Source organism: Nuphar pumila, chromosome 11, assembly GCF_984573655.1.
Source record: "Nuphar pumila chromosome 11, dmNupPumi1.hap1.1, whole genome shotgun sequence".
NCBI lineage: Eukaryota > Viridiplantae > Streptophyta > Magnoliopsida > Nymphaeales > Nymphaeaceae > Nuphar > Nuphar pumila.
In genome coordinates, this window is record NC_143259.1 from 103981335 (window position 1) to 104004625 (window position 23291).

Genomic DNA, 23291 nt, shown 5'->3' on the forward strand with positions numbered 1-23291 from the left:
TTGTACTATCAAGAGTACCAGATTTTTACTTGTTTCCATAGCTTGCAACTACTTTTAACTGACTCAAATGCAAAACAATTGACATTTACACATTTAACATCCAAGCGTCAATTCATCATCAACTCATGCTGCCATTTGTGAAAATTTGGATGTACATTTGAATTTATTTATTTTTCGACAGAGAAAGCTGAGGTTAGGCAGACCCCTACCAGTTATACAACCATACCGTCCCATTTGGGTGTGTCACTGTAACATAGGCCTTGCGTAAAGAACTCATTTCCCTTTGCAAATTCTTGTAAGAAATAGGGTTTACTTAAAGAGCACTATACAATTGAAGATATCCATGAGAATATATTGATGGATATAAGCTGACAGACACACACATGCATGCACGCACACACGTTAAAACATTGGAAATTCTAAGGGTGTGTTTGAAACCCTGGGATCTCAAATCCAAGGAATCTCATCCCCGAGATCCTTGGCTCCCATCGAAGTAAAGATCTGCATATTTAAAGCCCTTTTAAGCTAAAATGAACATCTCAAATCCTGGAATCTGATATCCACCATTTGAGAGGAGGTTGGATCAAGCGTAGGGGGTGCATGCCTTTATCTGCGGGTCTGTAGATTTCTTGAAAGATCCACGCCACTCAAACGCACCCTAAGTGCGCTGTCATATCCTTTATAAAAGAATCATTTTTTGAAAGACACGCCTTTGAAACTTGGGAAAACTTTTTTGACCTGCATAGAGACCCTTAACAGAAATGTTGTACTCATGAAACATGTACATGATGCTATGGCGACCAAGATGACACCACAAGTCCACTCCATCGTGACGATAAGTTACTTATAGGAAATGAATTGATTTTTGTTTTTTTGGAACTAGCAAATAGGTGGAGATTTGGGGAAAAAAATCGTGAGAATTTAACAAGTAATCCAACCTTTTTACCAAAGAAGCATGAAAATTTTTCCCAAGAGATCGAGGGTCAGGTAATCCAACTTTTTTTACCAAAGAAGCATGAAAATTTTTCTTTAGGGCGTGTTTGAACGAGAGAAAATAGTAGGAAAAATGCAAGTAAGAAAGAAAAAATAACTTTTCCAACCATCCAAATGAAATGGAGGAATTTTCTCAACCAAAAATTCTTTTTGATTAGGGCAACTATTCACCCACAGCACATCTCAACAATGGGCTGCCACAAGAAGAGCTTCCTCCATCTTAATCTTCCTTCCACCCACCACCATTTTCGGGTCTCTCTCTCTCACACACATTTTTTATTTAGTTTCTGGTGTTACACAAACAAGCAAAAAAAAATTTATTTAGGAAAGTTATCATATCAAAACTTCGAATAGGAAAAATTTTATTTTCTTGTGAGATCTTTTCTTGCTTCCAAAGGTTCCCTAAATGCTCTGATTTTGATATGAAAAAATGTCCCTATATCATAGGGTGAAATTCTTTCTATCAGAATTTCTCATTTTAGGGCAGCCCTCGTCCTAATCAAAACACCCTTCCCATGGTGCTGCATCCTCTTGTGGATGTTGCCCTTCCTCCATATGAATGCCACCCTAGCCTCTTTACATTTTCTTACCTGATTTTCTCATGTCACACAAACAAGAGAAGTTTTCATATGTTAATTTTTTTTTCTTATGAGATTATTTCTCAATTCCAAACATGTCTTAAGACTCTGATGTGTTCATGATTGACAACCATAACCATTCCATGTCATTATTAGAGATAGAGAATTTTGTTACAACATGCAGTTAGTGATGTAACATCGGCTTTTATTAGAGATAAAAGAGCATTTGCCCAACCTCATGAGTGGTTATTTCATGTCATTGATTATAAGTTATACCATGATAAAATGTGCAACCAAATTGGTAGTTTTATTTCTTTAGTGGATGACTGGAGATGTTATTTGGTTACCTAAGTTCTAACTAGGGCTGCAAATTGTTGGGATTTTACCTAAACTGACATGCCCCAATCTGATATCAACCCATGATAATTGAATTTGGAACTACCAAATTGGATCTGTTATGCGTCTAGAGAAGTACAGGTTATTGAGAGCCAAGTTCAATACCCGTTGGCTCTACTTACGGCTGGCCTTTAGGATTTGCTTTTCTAAAGAGGTACATATAATGGATCTATCCGTGTACGTACTATGTACTAAATTATCCGTTATGGCATATTTTAAAAGCCATTATGAGTAAAATAATAGTTATCTCTCTCTTTAAAGTAACAAATCTAGGAGTGATGCCCCCCCCCCAAAGAATAGGCACCCTAGCGTAACTACAAAACTCGAAAACTACAAAAAATATGTAATTAATAGAAAACATTTTTAAAAAAAAAAAATCATTAAAAATATCTCATAATTCATTCATCTTGCACACTTTCTCCTCTTTACAATGAATATACATAGCAAATTCAGAGAAACCCCTTAAAACACTAATCCTACTACTGATCTGAGGTAGATCCGAAACTCGACCACAATCTAAATAAGATCCACAAACAAACCAATATTCAACCACAAAAATTAATGAAAAATATAAATAATTAAGATAGATCCAAATGGACCCTATGGACCTGGTAGTGTCCCGCTCCTGCTCCTGCATCATTCTTTTCGGGTTGGAGAAGACTTGCTCTCAAGGCAGGATCTTGCTTTCGCTTTTTTCAGTTTCACTCTATTGTTAGGGTGGTGGAATCACAATATGCAATATGAATAAGTTGAGCATGATCCCCTATGAAAAGTGTAGAAAGACCATGTGTGCTCTTTCCAAACCAAACATAATCATCTATCATGCCGCAAAAGTGAAACAAATCAAATGGGTTTGGAGCAATCAAGTCTGATAGAAGAAAACTCCAATATGAAGATGCAACATGAAGACATATTGGATTTCGTACTCTAAGACATCCATCTTTCCTTTCTCTTCAACCAAATCCAAGAGTTGGGACATGTTTGGGTTATCTAGTTCAGATATAAAAGGCTTTAAGGTTTGGATACTAGGTATGGCTTGAGATGACTTATTTTGGGCTATATATAGCCAATTGGGTTTGAGAATTAGAGACTTAGGTTTGGATATAGAAAGAGGTTCAGTAACTTGATCTTTTCGAATAAATATTTCGTTGTACTATCATTTTAACTCTAAAAAAAGAATAATTACAAAAAAAAAAATTAATTTTCTTGAATTTTTCAAGTTAAAAATTTTGGGGTGTTACATTTTTAGATTGTAAGCCAAGGAACTCTAGAAGTTGAGTTCAAGATGAAGTTAAGGTGTTGAAAGTTTCGAATTTTGTAAAACTTCTGAGATCTCAAAATAGAGATCAAGTTCAATATATTAAAAATCAATTATTTAATAGAAACTTATCTCATCAAGATTTGGTGAATGTGAGATAGGATTAACAGTGGTGGACATAGGTCATTGTTGGACAACATCAAATATGTCTTTTGTTCTTGGTTTTTACATGTGTGTGTGCGAGCACAAAATTAGTATTTCCTAAATGTCCTAAACACTTCAAGAAAACAAAGCAACAGGCATTTTTTGCCTAATCCAAATTTGTAATGTACTTGTCATTGTATTTACTAAAAAAAATCATGCTTTTTTATTTTGATGAAGTTTTGTTGAAATATGAGCCAATGATTTTATTTATCTCTAAAAACAAATCTAAACATGAAGAATACTTCCTCTAACATGTTTTGTACTAAGTAAATTATATAGATCGAATCCATAAGCTCAAATTAGGCAAACACCTATGCTTTCCTAAGCCGTTTAGGATGGTTGGTAACACTGTTCAGGACATACAAGAGAAAGAGAGAGAGAGAGAAACTTGTGTGTGTGAAGCACAAAAGATACTCATTGGTGACTTCTATGTAACTTCAGGGAATGGCCATATTCAGAGTTTAAATAAAAAAAAATCATACGGAAGGGGACAATAGAATAGAATGGAGCAGATGGATTTGTGTGCCCATTGTTTGCAATCTTCTGTTTACTTTTTACTTTACATATTGTGCTTTTGTTGGTCCAAGAAATGTGATGATTGGAATGGTGCACTTGTTAAAGATGTAAACACACACTCATTAATTTGCAATTAATCAGCCAATTATTTTAATACAAAACAGGTCATTGTCCACAAACGAACCTCCATGCTTACTCATGTAATAATGACATGAACTCGAATTTGATTCTTTATAATGCACTTTCTGCATTTCTGCATTTCTGCCCTTGGCTTCAAAATTCATGCAACTTCTCCCTTTAATGCACACTATTTCTCACTTCAATTGGACTTAACTCTTGTTTATTTCATTTTTTATGTGATCAAACACATGCATAGTGTCCTAGTGGGAGATCTAAAGACACCAACCATGCTGCTTTCTGCCCGACTTGTTTCACAAGGCGTGCACCTGCAAGTGAAGTGCATGCAAAGTCATTTTGATAATCCCTTCGTGATTAATCGGCGTGTGACGCCGCCCAGTCACATTTCTATGACTTAACAGCCAATCAACTAGCATTATCTTGGTAATCCATCAGGGTTTCCCACTAATAACTGTAACCAATCAAATACAGTTAGGCCCACTTGCCAACTAATAAATGAGGAACCTTATAACTAGAACCACTGCATCTTGAAGGTCTTATTCACCAATCAGTTAACTAGTTTAGTGTCATATTCACTCATCTAGAGCATTGATTCCAGGATATAAATTTGCTAGGCATTTGTTACATGCAATCTAGTAGAAGACACTATTTTTCCACTTTTTGGGGGTAGATTTAACCTCTTAGATGTGATCTGCATAATTTATTTAGTGAAAAACAGGTTTTACATCATGTTTTTGCAACATATAAGTTGATTTTCTAAGGGCTTCAAAAAAATCAATAGCCCAGAATATACAAAAATTTTATAACTCAAAAAATCATAATTTTACATTAAAAAAAAAGGATCTGAAGTGTGATCCTTATCAAACAAATCATGTTGAACACGTCTATGAGGACAGATTGAGCTGATATATATCCTTGATTGTACATGCCGGAGATAGTAGCAAATATATATCCTTGATTCAAAGCTGTAAAGTCCATACATGACTTATCAATGGAGAGAGGGGTTATCAACTCATCACCTCATTAAACTACACTTTTATTCTTGTTCTTTAAGTTGTGCTTAGGGATTTTCACCATTAATTGGCAGATTATAAGGCAGTTGAAATAGTAAAGGAAAGGTAACCATTTAAAGCCACCAGGCAATTTATTCACGAGATTTACGTGAATACGGATTGATTGTCTAGATTGAGGACAAATGACCATTGATCTCCATGGACTACTGGTTTAAAAGAGGAATGTAAGTTTTGAAATTTGCAGCAATTCTCACATGGAATTTGCTAACTTAGGCCATGTTTGCAATGCCCTATGATTCTTGGGTTTTCTCAAGATCCTATGAATGCAAATCACAAACACACCACTTTCTCAAGTTTAGCGAAACATATTAAGGTGCAAGCTGTGATTGTGATTCTCACTTAAGAATGCTCATCCTTTGAATCCTGTGATTCTTGGTCATTAGATTGACCTTGCCACCAACCATCACAACTTCTATTCTAAGCTGTGATTGTTCATCCCGCCTGTGACCAAAGCAAATGTGCCTAAACTTGTAATTAGGGCCAGAGATAAAACCTATCGCTTCTAATGTTGTAACTAAAGGATGATACTTAGGGAGATAAACCATATGTTGGTAATATTCATGCACCCCTACCCATGCTCCAAATTTATTTAACTAGTTTTTTATATTATTTTAATTGTTAATTATGTAGCATATATATTAGGGAAAATGATGGTATTGTACGGATAATTTGATGTGTTTCTTAAAAACCTACAATTTTTTATACTTCCTTTGTTCAAAATTGCAAATATTTGAATTTAAAAATACCTTTTATCCTTCGTACATGTGAATTTTTTCCTATATATGCGAACTTTCTCCCAAATATGTGACCGTTTTTTGCAAAACAATCTTTGTTCTCATATTTGTACCTCTCCAATCAAATGTTGAAAACTTGTATTTTTATAGTCATTGGAAAGATGAGATAGAGGCCTATAACTTTCATATTTTGAGCTAGAACTGAAAACCTCTTTAGGGTTTCCATTTCTGAGTTCTAAAACCGGAATAGAAATATGTTCTTCACCCTTTAAGGTTGCGCATTTTTCGTCAATTCTATGTTATTTTCTAGCCACCTGCACCAAAAATCTAAAAAAATAGAAAAAAAGAAAATAGACAGATCAAGATGCTAGCTTTTTACTACCACTAAAATCACCTTTATCTGATGAGCAGTTGAGAAGAAACGACATATGAAAGATAGATTGTTATTACTAAACATGCAAACAACGAACATATGCGAGGATAAGGAAGTCCACATAAAATATAGGTGGACTTAAGGAAGTCCGCATAAAAAATACGAAAATTAACCGTACTCTATGACAAATATGATATGTTTCCCAAAATTCTCTACAATTTTCACTATTCTTTCTATGTCCAAAATTACATGACTGATTTTCAAAAGTCTTTTTTACTCTTTGCACATGCGAACTTTATGTGAATGTTTTATGTAGAACAATTTTTGTTCTCAGATCTATATCTCTTCGATCCAACATCAAAAACTTGTGTTTTTATAGTTGTTGAAAAGCTGACACAAGCCTCTAACTTTCTGTTTTGAGTTAAAATTGAAAACCCCTCTAAGGTTCCTGTTTTTGAGTTTCAAAACTGAAATATAAGCATTTTCTGTAAACTGGAACAACTGAACATTCAAAGGATGTTTCAATACAAAAAATGAAGCATTCCTGAAAACACAAAAAAACAAATAAATAAAACAAAAATACATTTTTAATGACATCTAAATCACTGAAAAAATAACGAACGAGTGTTGAGATACATCCCTGACAACATTCCAAAAAAAGAAGATAAATTGGCGTAGTTGTGTCAAGCAAGTTATTCTATATTATTTTTCATCCACCTGCCCTAGAAATCCAAAAATAAAAATAAAAAGAGCACACAGATCGATGTGTTAGCTTTTCAATGCCACCAAGATTGCCTTAATTTGATGAGCGATTTGAGAAAAACATCTTCTGGAAGATAAATCTTTTTATTGTATCGCACCCTCTGACTAACAAGTAGATTTGCATGATTTTTCTTTTTTAAACCTTATGAAGTCAGATCTGGCTAAAATATAGGCAAAAAATAATCAATATTTGCAAGGATAATGAAGTCCACATAAATATAGGTGAGGATGATGAAGTTCACATATATTTTATTCAAAGACGAAGAAGTTCACATGTATTTTATGTGGACTTTGTGTGGTCTTCCTCATAAAATTATATGTGAACCTCCTTATTCATGCATTATGTGAACCTCCTCATTCATGCATAAAATATATGCAGACCTCCTCATCCACGCATAAAATATATGCAAACCTTAATATATGTAAACCTCATCATCCGCGCATAAAAATATAAGTGGATCTCCTCATCCATGCATAAAATATATGCGAATTTCCTCATCTTTGCAAATATTAATGATTTTTTGCTTATATTTTATACGAACTTCGTGAAGTTTGCAAAAAAACTTGTGTGAATCTACCTTTTAATCAGAGAGTGTGGTAAAGTCAAAAAGTTTATCTTTTATAGGGCATTTCTCCCAAACTGCTTATCAAATCAAGGAGATCTTGCTAGCTTTGAAAAGCTAAAGTATCTATCTGTCTTTTTTATTGTTTTTCTGGATTTCTGACACAAGTGGCTAAAAATAACATAGAATAATCAGGTTTGGTACAACTGCGCTTATTCATCTTCTTTTTCAAAACATTGCTGATGATGTATCTCAACACTCATTCATCTTTTTCCAACGATTCATATGTCATTGGAAAAGTATTTCAATCTAAATTCTTTGTTATTTTTTGTGTTTCAATTTCTAAATAAAAAATCAGTAGTAAAGTCTATCCAAAAGAAAAATTGTATATCCTCGGGAAGTCCACTCATGCAAAGCTTAAAATAATTATATTTTGATGCTCAACATTTACGATTTTGGTCATCAAGCGAATTTTGGCAAATAGTGAAGTTTTTTGAGAAACGCATCATTTTTATCCTACAGTACAATTATTTTCGTAAAATATAGGTAGACTTGAGAAAGTTCTCATAAAATATATGTGGATTTCCTTATTTTATTCAAATTTGACACAAATATTATTATGCGAACTTTGTGAAGTCTACAAAAAAAATACATGAACCTCATTTTAAATGGGAGTATGCAGCACCCAACAAACGGAATGATATTTCACTCAACTTCGTGAGTTTCGCACATGCAAAGGTTATTTGCAATTTTAGACATGGGGAGTATAAAAAATTATAGGGCATTTCGGAAAATGTGTCAAATTACCCATAGAGTAGTGCGCTTATTTTCCGTATATATTACAGTATGCTTTTCAATATCATTTTAATTGCTAATTATGGTGCACAAGTAGTACGCACACACACACCGGTTTTAACTAGCTTTGCATAATGCATTCTAACTGGTAATTATATTCTTATACACTTGTGGCTCAATTAATTTATTGATCTCCTGCCAAAAAGGATCTCAGTTAATCAACACGAGATACTGTCTTTGTTCTTTTTTCTTTTTCCTCATTTGCAAGTGCTGCTTAGTTTTGTACCTAAGAAACAAGATACAATTCTCCAAGACCACCCCCTCTTATATTAACCATTTAAAAAAAAACAGAAACTTGCCCAAAAAGCAGGGTTGGTTAACAAGCCAAACTCGAGCCCATGACAAGCGAGAGCTAAACAAGCCATGCTCAAGCTGGCATAATCTATGTAAATGATACATCATTTTAGACCTGAAAGTAATAGAATTTGAACTCTAAATCTATTTTACAAAGTCAAGCTGGCGTGTTTACAGAAAAAATGCATTGTTTCAAAGCTGGAAGCAAGCCAAACACTTAACTATTTGTCCTACAATATATTATGTTATATAAAAATCTAAAATATATTTATTATTACTTAACAAGCCCATATGAGCCAAGGGTTTTCGTGCTCGGCCCACCGAACCCATTTTAGGAGTTCAAACAAGCTCTATATGAGCCGAGCACAAGCCGAACCAACTTGTCTCATTTCCCAGTTCTAATAGGAAGGAGTCCAACAAAAGAATAGTTGATTGAGCATAATTAACTGGATGATCACTCTGTAGAATGTAATGAACAAAATATCTACAGTAAATGCAGACTTTTAGCCTGTATGTCAGCATGTATAAAGGCTACTACCATTCAAAATTATTACAATCAATTCTCTAAACCAGCGCCCACTCCAATGCCACAACCTTGCTCTACATCGCCACCATATATTCTTGCTAAGCAACCTTTCTAATTACAGGATCATTAAAACATGTCGCTCATTGAACATTAATGACATTGTTGTCGCAATCGGTTTCAAACCTGAATCGATTTTCAAAACCATTCAGAAAATCGGCCAATTTAGACTCGAATAGAATCAAGCTGAATCAATAAGTTTTATTATTTTTTATTTAAAAACCAAAGAAAATAGAAAATTTAAAGAAAGGGCCGACTCAACCCAATTTGGCTCCAATAAGCCTGATTCGAGGTGAATCGGAGTTGTTAGCCGATTCTATAAGGGGGTCAAATCAGCCCTTTTATTGAACTAATTTTGGGCCAAATCAGTCCGGTTTGTAACGAGACCACTGGAGCAAACCTCTCTCTCTCTCTCTCATGCATCATGCACATGTTCATGCAAGGATGCATCAATGCACACACATGCACTTTTGCAGGGACGCACACGTACACACGCGTGCACACACGATCCCCTTAAGACAATCCAAAATTTTCATATAGAAGATGCAAAAACTACACATGACAAGGTGACTCACGTATTACGAAATCACGCCCACCCGTAATATAATATGTATTTTCATGAATTCCCAAAATACATATTATATTACACAGCAATACAGAAACGGTGGCTGGCTTAGAAACCCATCAATTCCTGATGATCAAAACAAAAAATTTGATCAACCTACCAAGGAATGCATATATATTTGCTGTGACTGCAACCATAAGCATGCACATCGGCGCCTGTACACACACATGCCATTGTAAAGTGCTTTATAGCAGATAAAGTGAAGCTTCTCCCTTTAACTGAACTAATTTTTAAATAAAAAAGAACGTGTGTGTGTGTGTGTGTGTGTGTGTGTGTGAGAGAGAGAGAGAGAGAGAGATTTCATTTACAGCCTTTGCATCTTCAACAAAGCAAATACCACCAAATCCCAGCTATCCCTTTCCCTTTGATTGTTTCCGAGTCCAGTCTTTCCCATTACTGTTGGAGAGAGGGAATGAAGACTATACAAGAAGCCAAGAGAGGAACAGAAAAAAATAAAAAAAATTACGTGCAAATTCTTTTACTGCCTCTTTGCTAATATCTTCTTTAATCCTTTAAGTATCTTGCCGAACCACATGAGGTTCATGATGGCCAGAGCAAAAGGAACAACAAATACCAGGCATAAACCAAAGACAAACATCTGCCGGACCTGTTACCAATGACGAGGGGCTTAATCAACAAAGTTAAGAAAGCAAATGATAATGATGATGACGACGACTTCAATTTCAATCTACTTAATGGTTATTACCTGATCATAGTGCGAATAAACATGGTGGTATATGTAGCCAAACAAAAGGATTCGAATTACCTGCATAAATATATTCAGTTGCATTTAGCCAAATGGCCGATTCAATGTCTCTAAACATGGTGAAAGTAAGATATGAATGTTAAGCACTATAAAGATAATATTGTAGAGGTTGTCTTTACAAAATCTTTTGTCTAGGAGAATATTTGTTGGGTAAAATAAGAGCGCCATCCAATGTAGTAAAGCTTCATGCACAAAAAGGTTGAGAATATGGACTAACCTTATATGGCTAAACTTAAACTGACTCTAAATTTAGCAGTACCCATATTTTGAGAATAAAGCACTTGCCTTATGTCCCTAGTCAGAAGAGAAGAATAAAAAACTGCAGCTCACCACCTGTATCTTTCTCTTTGAGATGGATGGCATGCAACAAGGGGTTAGTTAATGCATGCAATGTAGGAACAAGAACTAACTCACCCCTTTTAGCACCACCCATCTTTGGAAAGTAAACAGCAGTCAACACTTTGCTGCACATTCTCTAAAGGCCCTTATGATATAAAAAGTTTCCCTTCATCAAAATTACAATGTGCTTACAGAAATAGTAGAATGCTGTTGCTTGCCAACTCCATACATGTTACATTTTGTGCAACAAAAGAACAGTGGACAAAACATGGGAGCACAAATTCATTCAGCCTTTAACAGCAAATCACCATGTTGCTATAGGCCATAATGTGCCAAACAAGATGCATGTGTATTTATGGGTGTTGTTGTTGCATCCATTGTGGTACTGCACCATGGTACCTTATCATGGTGGCATTTGGCATTTTCTTTATACTATGTTGATGTTCATGAGGTATGTTTTCCCCAACATCACTAGTTGGGTCATTTATAAGGTATGCATATCTTTGTGAATTGTAGACTGTTCATTATCACCATCTTGGAAATTGAATCATGCAACATATTGGCAACAATTAAACTAATTAGTAAACTATGACAAATGCATCCAGAAGTTTAGATCTAGCATTTGGAGAACATGCCAAATAGATGCAACAGATGAGTGAAAAGAACTCAAAATTTCCCATACCAGCCATGCGAAAAACAACATGATTCCGTTCAGAAGGTATAGCCTGGACTTTTTCATACCTGCTGTGTCAAGATACCTTCACAATTGAAATGCAGGCCTTGTCAAATCAGAGGATCAAGAAAACTTATCAAAACAGAATTCGGATAAATTTCTCCAAGATTACCATCTCAAGTTCACACAGGGTGTTGTCATTTCAGAGATGAGAACCATCAATGTATATATCTGGCCTTCTCCTGACAGCATAGAGTAAGCTACAGCAACTACAGAGAGCAGATGATGCACAATCTGAACATTTAACAGTTAACTTCCATCAAATATCAATCCATAAATCTTTAACTTGTCACAAGAATTTCAACAAATAAACCAGGCTCATTTGGAATCACCAAGGAACAAGAGGGCATGCACTTACATACTCCATTCCACCCAGATAAGGATATGACCATGCTATCATTCCCAAGTCAGAGATGAAGTAGCCAACAGATATCTGCAAAAAGGTTTCAAATTTCTTACATCACAAGACGATTCAACCAATAAAAATACATAATTTCACAAAATCTAAAGGACACAAAAAAATAGAACATGATAAGAAACAAAAATTCAAAAACTCCAAAGCTATGTCACATGGGTACGGGTACGTAGGGTACGACATGGCGATTTCAAAAATTGCAGGTACGAAGACACAGCTATATATATATATATATATATATATATATAGAGAGAGAGAGAGAGAGAGAAAGTTTGGATTTTAGATTGGATTGGACCCAATCCATCTTGTATATCTATCTAGATATAGATATAAAGAGAGAGAGAAGGAACCTGCCTTTCTCTCTCTTTCTCCTTGTTTCGCGCTCCAGTGCACTCGCTCCAGCACACAAAGAACGGAAGAAAAAGAGGAAGGAGAAAAGGTACGCCTCCCCCTCCTCTTCCTCCTCTCCACCACTTTCTTCCTCCTTCAATTCTTCTTCTCCTCCTCCTTCTTCCTCTGTCATTGTCTTGTCCTTCTTCTTCTCTCTCTCATCTCCTCCTCCCTGCTCGTTTCTTCTTCTTCACTCTCCTCCTCCTCCTCTCTCTCTCAAAAACCAGAGAGGGGGAAGACGAGAGAGAAAGCTGGAATGCAAATGAGAGACCAAGGAGAGAGAGAGGAGAAAGACGAGCGAGAGAGAGAGGGAGACAGGGAAAGAGCGAGACCAGGAGAGAGAGAAGAGAGTGCCGAGGGTTTCGGGGTTTGGAGGTTTCGGAAGAGCAAAGAGAGAAGGAGGGGGTTGTGTCGGTGGGGTTTTAAGAAAAAAGGTCGGGTCTGTGTTGGATTCGACCCGCGGCGTACCCGCACTGCGCCCAGTACACCCCCCCCCCTGTCAATGCGTGTCGACACGGGTATGTGGCCTCTTTATCCGTGTCGCTGTGACAGAGCTCCAAAGCATAAGCGTATAACCTTCCAAGCGAAAAAACAACTAATCAGTTATAGCCCTTCAAGTCATAGCTATAATAGAACATATACATGTTATTCCATTATATTTAAAACCAAAAGCACATGGAGAACATACAGTGCATCTTAGATTGGTAGACTAGTATTCAAATTTCATATAAGCACCAAATGAAGAAGAATGAAGGCTTACCCCTAAAGCAAAAGTAGAAAGAGAGGAACTTTGGAATATGATGAGACCATAACTGTCAGAGAATAGATCTGAGAAAAATACTAAGTATAGGGCCATAGCTGAGATAAAAATAGCATGAGCAGTTGAAATAGACCTGAAAAGTGTTTCAACAACAAATGAATGAGCTGTAGAAAAATATATGTACGTGCAAGCAAGTGTCGTTGCTTTCATTGACATTTAGTTCAGGTACAACCAGGGCAAATGCATACATGATACATCTATGCAATCATGTACTTATAATGGGCTATATGTATATAATATATAATAAAAAATGCAACTAAATTTTGAAAATTTTAAAAAGGCACCTAAATTTTTACACTGTTAATAAAAAAACAAGCTTCTATCCATTGAACCTAGGTTATCACGAATCCAAGATGAGTTAAGAGTTAATTTACTAGTTAACCCTGTTAAATTATGTAATCAAACTTGTAATTTCGTATATATATTTTATATATATAAGGTAATACATATACATATATATAATATATGTATATGTATTTACCAATTATATATATAAAATATATATAGTCATAGTAAGGGTAGTTTAGGAATTTTACACATTCTTTTTCAAGAATATGTTTTTTGTATTTTCTTTTTTTCTTTTTTCTTTATTTATTTTTGCTTTTTCATTTAATGCATTGTACATGCATTGGGAGGGGCCCAACCCACTAGTCGTTGGACCCCTCCAACGGTCACATTTGTGACCGTTGGAGGGGCTCCAACGACTATGTGGAGCCCCTCCCAAGGCCTCCTCCAAAGCCCTATATATATGGGCAGCTCCTCTTGTATTTCTTCAAGGGATTTGGGATTATAGCCCAACCTCTTTAGTGTTTATGAAACTTATGGGTGCAAGTGCACATTTGTGATTCGGTGTGTTGTGTTTGTTGTGCACAAGTGTTCTTGGGTGTGTATGTTCACACATTTATTCTTAAGGTTGTTGTGTTATCGACTAAAGTATCTTGTTGAAGATACTTTTACATGGTATCAGAGCCTCGTTGAAGAAGAAGAATTGCGACTCGCCTTCTTTTGCATTCCTCGGGAAGCGTGCCTTCAAGTTTTTTGAAATAAAAAAGGATCATCTTCTTCGAGCAATATTTTAGGAGCTCCTTTTGTCAAGAAAGACGCAAAAAGTAATTAAGGTACATACTATCTCTTGCATTCTTTCCTCTCTAATGGGCGAAAAAGACTCCCATTTCTCTCTTGGGTTTAAGCTTAATGGCTCAAACTATCATGTTTGGGCCGGTAATATGGAAGCCCATATTAAAGGAAAGGGGTTTTAGGGTTACGTTTATGGATCCATACCAAAACCGGAACCCAAAATTACCATTGTTGATGGAGGTGATATTAAGATTCTTGGAGGGGATGAAAGACAAAAGGCCCTTGAAGAGTATTCTAAGAAACATGATGATTGGGAAATGAAGAACTTCAAGATATTATCTTGGATTTTCTCATCCGTTGAGACCAAGATAAATGCCAACATCATCAAATTTAAAAGGGCTTCCGAAGCTTGGGTATATCTTGAGAAAATGTACACCTCAAGAGATCTATCCCACAAGTACTTTCTTCAAAAGAGGGCTTTGACTCTCCAACAAAATGACATGACCATTCGGGAGTACTTTGCCGAATTATCCTCTATTTGGGACGAGCTCGCAATTCTTGAACCTAAATGGAGTGGTGAGGCTATCGAATTAAGGCACAAACAACTTGAAGAAGACCGGTTCTTCAATTTTTTAAATGGTCTTAGACCCGAATTTGAACAAGTTCGGTCCTCTCTTCTCTCCGCCTTCACATCCCCCTCACTCGAAGATGTTATCACCAAGCTAAGTGGTGAAGAAACCCGTATGGGGATTGGCAAAAATAACCCTAGCATTCTTGTTACTTCTTCTACTCAAGAAGATAGTGAAATGGCTAATGCCGTGTCAAGACCGGGAAATAACATGAGGACCTATAGACCTCCTCATTTCAAGAATCAAGGTCAAGGAGGAAATGATCGGTATGGCAAAAGAGACTATAGCAAAGTAACTTGCTATCATTGTAAAGAACCCGGACATATCAAACCCTTGTGTCCTAATTGGAAGAAATTGATTGCAACGGCTATGGCATCTCAAGTTGAAGAACGACCCCCTTTATCAAGTGAGTCTCTTTCTCTTCAACAAATCGTGGAAGCCCTACAACCTCTTCTCAAGGGAGGTACTTCCGGAGCCGCTATGTCATCCTCTTCCCCCGGTAAGACATCTTGGCTTTTAGATTCCGGGGCATCCTTTCACATGACCCCTAGTTATTGCACTCTTTCAAATTTTTCTAAAAGTGTTTTTCCATCCTTTGTATCAACCGCGGACGGTACATCTCTTGAGATTAAAGGAATAGGTAATTTTGAAAAACAAGACTTCTTTGTTCCAAAAATTCGTTTTATCCCAAACCTTAACCTAAATCTTCTTTCTGTTTCCCAACTCTCGGACCATGGTTGCGATATAAAATTTTCTTCTAATAAATGTTGGATACAGGATCGCCAGTCCGGGAGATTGATTGGGGAAGGCTCTAGAAGAGGAGACCTCTACTACGTAGATTTTCTTCAAGTTCCCAAGAGTCAATTTTGCAACGTCGTCCAAAACAAAGACATTCATGTATGGCATAAGAGATTGGGTCATCCCAATATTGTTAAAATCTCGTATTTGCCTTTTGTTAAACATCTTTGTAAAAGTGACTTTTTGTGTAATGAATGCATTCTTGGGAAAATGAAATGTTTGCCTTTTCCTCAAAGATCCATGTTTACGACAAAACCATTTGAAATTGTCCATTCCGATGTATGGGGACCGGCTCCGATAATGTCAAAAGGAGGTTTTTCATATTATGTGATCTTTGTGGATGACTATACTAGGTTTTGTTGGATCTATTTCCTTAAACATAAACATGAAGTTTTTTCAACCTTTAAAAGTTTTCACATGATGATTTCAAATCAATTCAATGGATGTTTAAAAATCTTTAGGTCTGACTCTGGAGGAGAATACCTCTCAAATGAATTTAAGAGTTATCTTGAAAATTTTGGAATTCTTCACCAAAAATCATGTCCGAAAACCCCTCAACAAAATGGGTTAGCCGAACGAAAACACCGGCACATCATTGAAACAACTAGGACTTTGCTCATTTCTCAAAACATTCCAAAAAATCTTTGGGCTGAGGCAGCCCTTACCTCTGTCTATCTCATAAACCGACTTCCATCGAAAAATTTAAACAAAATTTCTCCCTTTGAAAAACTGTATGATAAGGAACCTGATTATAGCAGGTTAAGGGTCTTTGGGTGTAAGTGTTTTGTTCTTACTGATAAGAATGACAAACTTTCTCCAAAAGCCATTCCTTGTGCCTTTCTTGGCTATTCTGAAACCCAAAAGGGGTTTCGTTGTTATGATATCAAAAGTGATAAATTGTATGTTTCCAGGAACGTGAGTTTTTTGGAAAATGTTAGTGGATTTGAACGTTGTGACCCCCATAATGAAAATATGGATTATTCTTTTTTATTTGATTTATTGAATAAGGACGATGATACTAGTGATAATGAGTCAGATCAAAGTAACCCAAATGAACTTGAAACCGAGGAAAACATCTCCTTGTCTCCTTCGTCACATCAACCTATTGAATTACCTAGAGACCCTATCACCTACTCTCATAGAGATCAAAACAACTTTAGGAGTGCTCTTGACAGATATAATGATGCCAGTCCCAGTGCCTCTCAGAATGAAGTGATCCCTCGTAGAACTGAGAGAAGTAGAAGGCCTCCTTCTAGGTTCATTTCCTATGACTCTTTCTCCCCAAGATATAGAGCCTGCCTTAGTGCCATCCACTCTTATATAGAACCTAGAAATTTTGAAGAAGCACGTAAATGCCCTGAATGGATTAATGCCATGAACAATGAACTTGAGGCTCTGAGAAGAGCCAAAACCTGGGAATTCCAAAATCTTCCTAAAGGCAAGAAAACAATAGGGTGCAGATGGGTTTTCAAAGTAAAAACTAAAAGTGATGGATCCCTTGAAAGGTATAAAGCTCGCTTGGTTGCAAAAGGATATAGTCAAGAATATGGTATTGACTATGAAGAAACTTTTGCTCATGTAGCTCGTATGGTCACTGTTCGATGTCTTATAACCGTTGCCTCTATCAACAAATGGAACATCTATCAAATGGATGTGAAAAATGCCTTTTTAAATGGCGATTTAAGCGAAGAAGTCTACATGGATGCTCCTCCTGGAATGGAGACTCCTAAGGGAAAGGTGTTTCGTCTTCAGAAAGCACTCTATGGCCTAAAACAAGCTCCCAAGGCTTGGTATGATAGATTTAACTCTGTTATGATTGAGAATGGTTTTTCCTCTTGTTTTACTGACACTGCTCTATTTGTTAGAAAATCCAATGCAGGGATTGTAATTTTACTTCTGTATGTTGATGACATGCTCATCACTGGGAGTGATTCTAACGGGGTTAAAAGTATAAAATCTATCTTAAAAGATAAATTTGAAATGTCTGACTTGGGTTTTTTAACTTATTTTTTGGGAATTGAAGTGGCATACTCTCTTAGAGGATATTTCTTATCTCAAACTAAGCTTGCTTCTGAGATCATTGACAGGTCAGGTATTACAGATGAGAAGCTGTGTGAAACTCCTGCGGTTGTAGGAGCAAAGATGAAAATTGATGATGGAGTTCCCCTGTTGGATCCTACACCCTACAGACAACTTGTAGGATCTCTGATGTATCTGAGTATTACCAGACCAGATATATCCCATGCAGTCCATACTGCAAGTCAGTTTCAGCATGCGCCTACATCCGTTCACATGAGTGTCATCTTACGGGTCGTAAGATACATAAAGGGTACTCTAAATAAGGGAGTTTTTCTGTCCTCTTCCTCTGACTTAAAATTGATTGCTTATACTGACTCTGATTGGGGAGGTGATCCAAATAACCGTCACTCCACCACTGGTTTTTGTGTGTTCTTAGGAGACTCACTAATTTCGTGGAGATGCAAGAAGCAACAAAAGGTGTCGCTCTCCTCAACTGAAGCTGAATATCGTGCCATGGCCACTACTACTATGGAGATTGTTTGGATTCACCAACTGCTAGAAGACATGGGGATCAAAATTGAAGGACCCACCAAGCTATGTTGCGACAACAAAAGTGCAATCTACATTGCAAAGAACCACACCTTTCATGAACGGACAAAACACATCGAAATGGACTGTCACTATGTTCGTGAAGCATATCTCCGAGGAGTTATCGATCTTCCTTATGTCACGTCCGAATATCAGTTGACAGATTTCTTTACTAAAGCCTTGTGCGCTCCGCGGTTCAACTTCCTTCTTGGCAAACTATCGGTCATCTTGCCCTAAGTTTGAGGGGGGGTGTTAAATTATGTAATCAAACTTGTAATTTCGTATATATATTTTATATATATAAGGTAATACATATACATATATATAATATATGTATATGTATTTACCAATTATATATATAAAATATATATAGTCATAGTAAGGGTAGTTTAGGAATTTTACACATATTCTTTTTCAAGAATATGTTTTTTGTATTTTCTTTTTTTCTTTTTTCTTTATTTATTTTTGCTTTTTCATTTAATGCATTGTACATGCATTGGGAGGGGCCCAACCCACTAGTCGTTGGATCCCTCCAACGGTCACATTTGTGACCGTTGGAGGGGCTCCAACGACTATGTGGAGCCCCTCCCAAGGCCTCCTCCAAAGCCCTATATATATGGGCAGCTCCTCTTGTATTTCTTCAAGGGATTTGGGATTATAGCCCAACCTCTTTAGTGTTTATGAAACTTATGGGTGCAAGTGCACATTTGTGATTCGGTGTGTTGTGTTTGTTGTGCACAAGTGTTCTTGGGTGTGTATGTTCACACATTTATTCTTAAGGTTGTTGTGTTATCGACTAAAGTATCTTGTTGAAGATACTTTTACAAACCCTTCAAAGACTCCCCTCTTTTTTAGGTGCATATTTGAAAGTATGATGTTGAGGGTAGAATGGTAATTCCACATCACATTTAATATCAAACTTGACAATAATAAACTGTTGGGCTTTTTTAATTAACCACGATAATTTTTAGGTGCGTTTTTTAAAAAATTCAAAACTTAGGTCCCTTTTTTATTAATGCACAAACTTTAGGTGCCTTTTTGAAAATTTCCCTATATATATAGTCATGACCAGTTTATCCTCCTACTTATACTGATCGGGTACAAAATGCAATAGTTGCTGATACTTGCTTAGGTTGCACTTACAGATGCATTCTCTACAAAGTGCTTTTAGATATATCAAAATTCAACAAAAATAAACAGCTCACATTGCACAAACTTTATGACAGTTTCAATTTTCTTAAATTAATTCAATCCAGATCATGTTTCTTAGTAAGCATTGATAAACACATAGTTGCATGTCCTTGCTTAAATTGAACTTACAGATGCATTATCTATAACTTATTTACCAGAAAACTGTATTAGATAGGAACTTTTCATATTCACAAGTCTTTTTAGATATATTAAAATTCAACAAAAATGCACACTGCAAAAACTTTATGACGAAGTTTCAATTTTCTTAAACTAATTCAATCTGAATCATGTTTTTTAGTAAGCATTGATAAACAAAACTAGACTTAGATTAAGCAAAAATTGAAAAAAAAACAATGATTTTTCAGATAGGACAGTCAGGAGGATAAACTGATTAGGATCTACCAATTTCTCTACATGTACACTCTATGTACCAATGTACGCGTGTATGTGCAAGTATGTGTGTATGTTCTACAGCTTTCAATGGATATGAAAAAAACAACCAAGACTTGTCTTTTCCTTTTTCATCTTTTTCCTTATCTACCCTACATAGACTCAAAATACAATAGCATCACCAACCAAATTTTGTTCTTTAAGAAGCATTTTTACCACTTCACTTGCCCCACCTGACTCGATGGGAGCCATGAAGACCTTGTCAATGTGTATCATTTCTCCACCAAGGACGCAGAAATAAACAGAACTTTTCATGATGATCCGGCATGAACAGAGAAGACTACAAGTACATCATGAAAAAGAAAAATAAATTTTTTTAAGAGTACCTATTGCCCCATTCAACACGTTGAACTTTTGAAAGACCAGCATAACCCTTGTAGTACCAGGAGGTGCTAAGCTGTGTAAGGTCATATATCTGAAGAAAAATAAGCATTTAAGAGGTTAGTGAACAAGATGAATAACAAAAACTACTACAAAAGTAGAGAAATATGACATTTTCCAATGACAGATAAATTGCAAAAAGCTGAGAAATTCGCTACAGTTCTATTCCAAGCAATCAGAAGGTTACTAAGCCTATAGTGGAATACTAAGGCTGCCAAAATTTTGGTCACATAAAAATTCTAAATCCTAGTTTATGCTTTATTGTTTTACATTAATTTCCATCCAAGGAGTAGTTAGTAATGCTTGAAAAGGACCATTAATTGGAAGTGATTCTTTACATGTTTCAAAATACAACAAATATGATTAAATCATCTTATTAAAAAAATTCTTTTATACAAACAGTATCAATTGTGAGAGCATTACAGCAAATTTCCCATGGCCTTCTCCAGCTACATTGTCTGTTGAAAACCCAATTGTCTACATCTACACCTGACAACTTCAATTGACCAAGTCTTAGGTTTCTTCATAATGACTTTCCAGGAAAGAGACACGCTCTTCATTTTTGTGCATAATGCTTAACCCTATGCATCTTATGCTACCACAGAAGATTTACCAGCACTAGGCCTCTTGACTAGAATTAAATACCTGCATTACTACCCATTTTTGCCATTTACAATTGAAAAATCCCAATCCACCAAGTCATAAGAATTTTTTTTAACCCTCGATCAACAGTAACATTTATCTCATTACAATGTAAAAACAGGTTAAGTGATGAGATGAGGCAGTCACACAGTAAGCCATTCAAAAGAAACAATCAGAACGGTAAAAGGAGCAAATTTGACCACTTAAAATTTTACTGGAGTCCGAAATCAGGTGTCAGTGCTTCATCCGATTCCGAAATAAAAGTAGCAAATTGGACCACTTAAAAGGAAAGAAATAGGAATAGGAATAGAAATAAAAGTAGCAAATTGGACCATTTAAAAGGCCAGGTCGTCGCCCAGAAGCGACGCATCACACCGGCGCCCGGGTGTGGTGTCAAATAGGCAAGGGTTCCCTCACTTTGTTGGATGGGTGGGGGTAAAGAAGATAGTTCAAGACCATAAAATTAGGTTAGCCACTTGGAACATAAGGTTTTTAACTGGTAATTTGGTAGAGTTAGTAGAGGTTATGTGTATGAGAAAGATTGATATTTTATGTCTACAAGAGACCAAATGGGTAGGTGAGAAAGCAAAAGTGATAGAACCTTGGGGATATAAGATTTGGTATACAGGAATAAATAGGAATAGGAATGGAGTAGGGATTGTTATTAGTCGTGAGTTTATAGATAATGTAGTTGAAGTCCGTAGGAAGGGTGATAGGATTTTACTTATTAAATTAGTATTAGGTATGGATATTATTAATATTATTAGTGTTTATGCACCTCAAGTAGGTTTAGATGATTTCATTAAGCGTCAATTTTGGGAAGATGCAGATAGAGTAGTACAAGGGATATCTTATGGAGAAAAGCTTTTCATCGGCGGTGACCTTAATGGACATGTAGGCATTAGTAGGGATGGATTTGAGAGTATCCATGGAGGCTATTATATAAGAGAAAAAAACGAAAGTGGAGAAAGGATTTTAGATTTTGGTTTGACCTATGATATGATCTTAGCAAACACTTGGTTTAGGAAGGAGTCTTACCTAGTAACATTTAAAAGTGGGGTTAATACGAGTCAGATAGATTTTTTCCTACTTAGAAAGAGAGATAAGGGTTGTTGCATCGATTGTAAGGTTATACCAGGAGAAAGTGTAGCTACACAACATAGAGTCTTAATTTTAGATCTTGTAATTAGACAATGCCGCAAAAGGGATAGACATAGGATAGATCCTAGAATTAAGTTGTGGGCACTGAAAGGAGCTAAACAAGGAATGTTTGCAGAGCAGGTAGTTAAGAAAGTTGATTGGTGTCTCGAGGATGAGTCAGAATCAATGTGGAATAAGATAGTGGGTGGCATGAGAAAGGTGTCTAAGGAGGTATTGGGTGAGTCTAAAGGCGGTGCACCGCTAGGTAAGGATACATCATGGTGGAACGAGGATGTCAAATTAGCTATTAAGGTTAAAAGAGAGTGTTATAAAAATCTAAGTAAGAGTCGTGATAATGAGAATTTGGAGAAGTATATGATAACAAAGAAGGAAGCTAAAAAAGTAGTTTGAAACGCGAGGGATAAGGTATATAAGGAGGTTTATGACAAGTTGGATACCAAAGAGGGCGAGAAGGATATTTATAGGCTTGCAAAGATGAGAGATAGGAAATCGAGGGATCTGGGTATGGTTAGATGTATCAAAGATGAAACGCAAAGGGTTTTAGTCAAAGATGAGGAGATTAAGGAGAGATAGAAAGATTATTTTGATAAGCTATTTAATGGAAGTCATGCTCAGGACCTTGGAGACTTCTCCATTCCTTTTCATGAGATGAATCGTGACTTCATGCGCAAGATTCAAAATAAAGAAATTGCAGAGGCTTTGAAGAAAATGAAATCAAGAAGGGCAGTTGGCCCAGATGGTATACCTATCGAGGCTTTGAAATGCTTGGGTGAGAAAGGTTTAGAATAGTTGACAAATCTTTTTAACAAGATTAGGCCGACAAATAAGATGCCTAATGAGCGGAGGAAGAGTATTTTAGTGCCTTTATATAAGAATAAGGGTGATATATAAGATTGCACAAACTATCGTGGTATAAAACTCATGAGTCATACTATGAAACTTTGGGA

General features: G+C 36.1%; 1 protein-coding gene across 3 annotated transcripts in view; it reads right to left on the bottom strand.

Annotated features, from left to right (window-relative positions):
* Window positions 1-10243: 10243 nt before the first annotated feature.
* LOC149822664 (uncharacterized) overlaps window positions 10244-23291 on the bottom strand; it is a 30729-nt gene continuing 17681 nt past the window's right edge. For all 3 annotated transcript variants that reach the window (XM_089981199.1, XM_089981200.1, XM_089981197.1), the window contains 7 exons: window positions 20487-20575; window positions 13349-13481; window positions 12142-12216; window positions 11896-12017; window positions 11733-11808; window positions 10652-10711; window positions 10244-10552 (listed from right to left, as the gene is read on the bottom strand). In XM_089981199.1, the coding sequence (XP_089837325.1) occupies window positions 10424-10552; window positions 10652-10711; window positions 11733-11808; window positions 11896-12017; window positions 12142-12216; window positions 13349-13481; window positions 20487-20575 (684 nt within the window). In that variant the 3' untranslated portion in view covers window positions 10244-10423. The remainder of the gene's footprint in view (window positions 10553-10651; window positions 10712-11732; window positions 11809-11895; window positions 12018-12141; window positions 12217-13348; window positions 13482-20486; window positions 20576-23291) is intronic.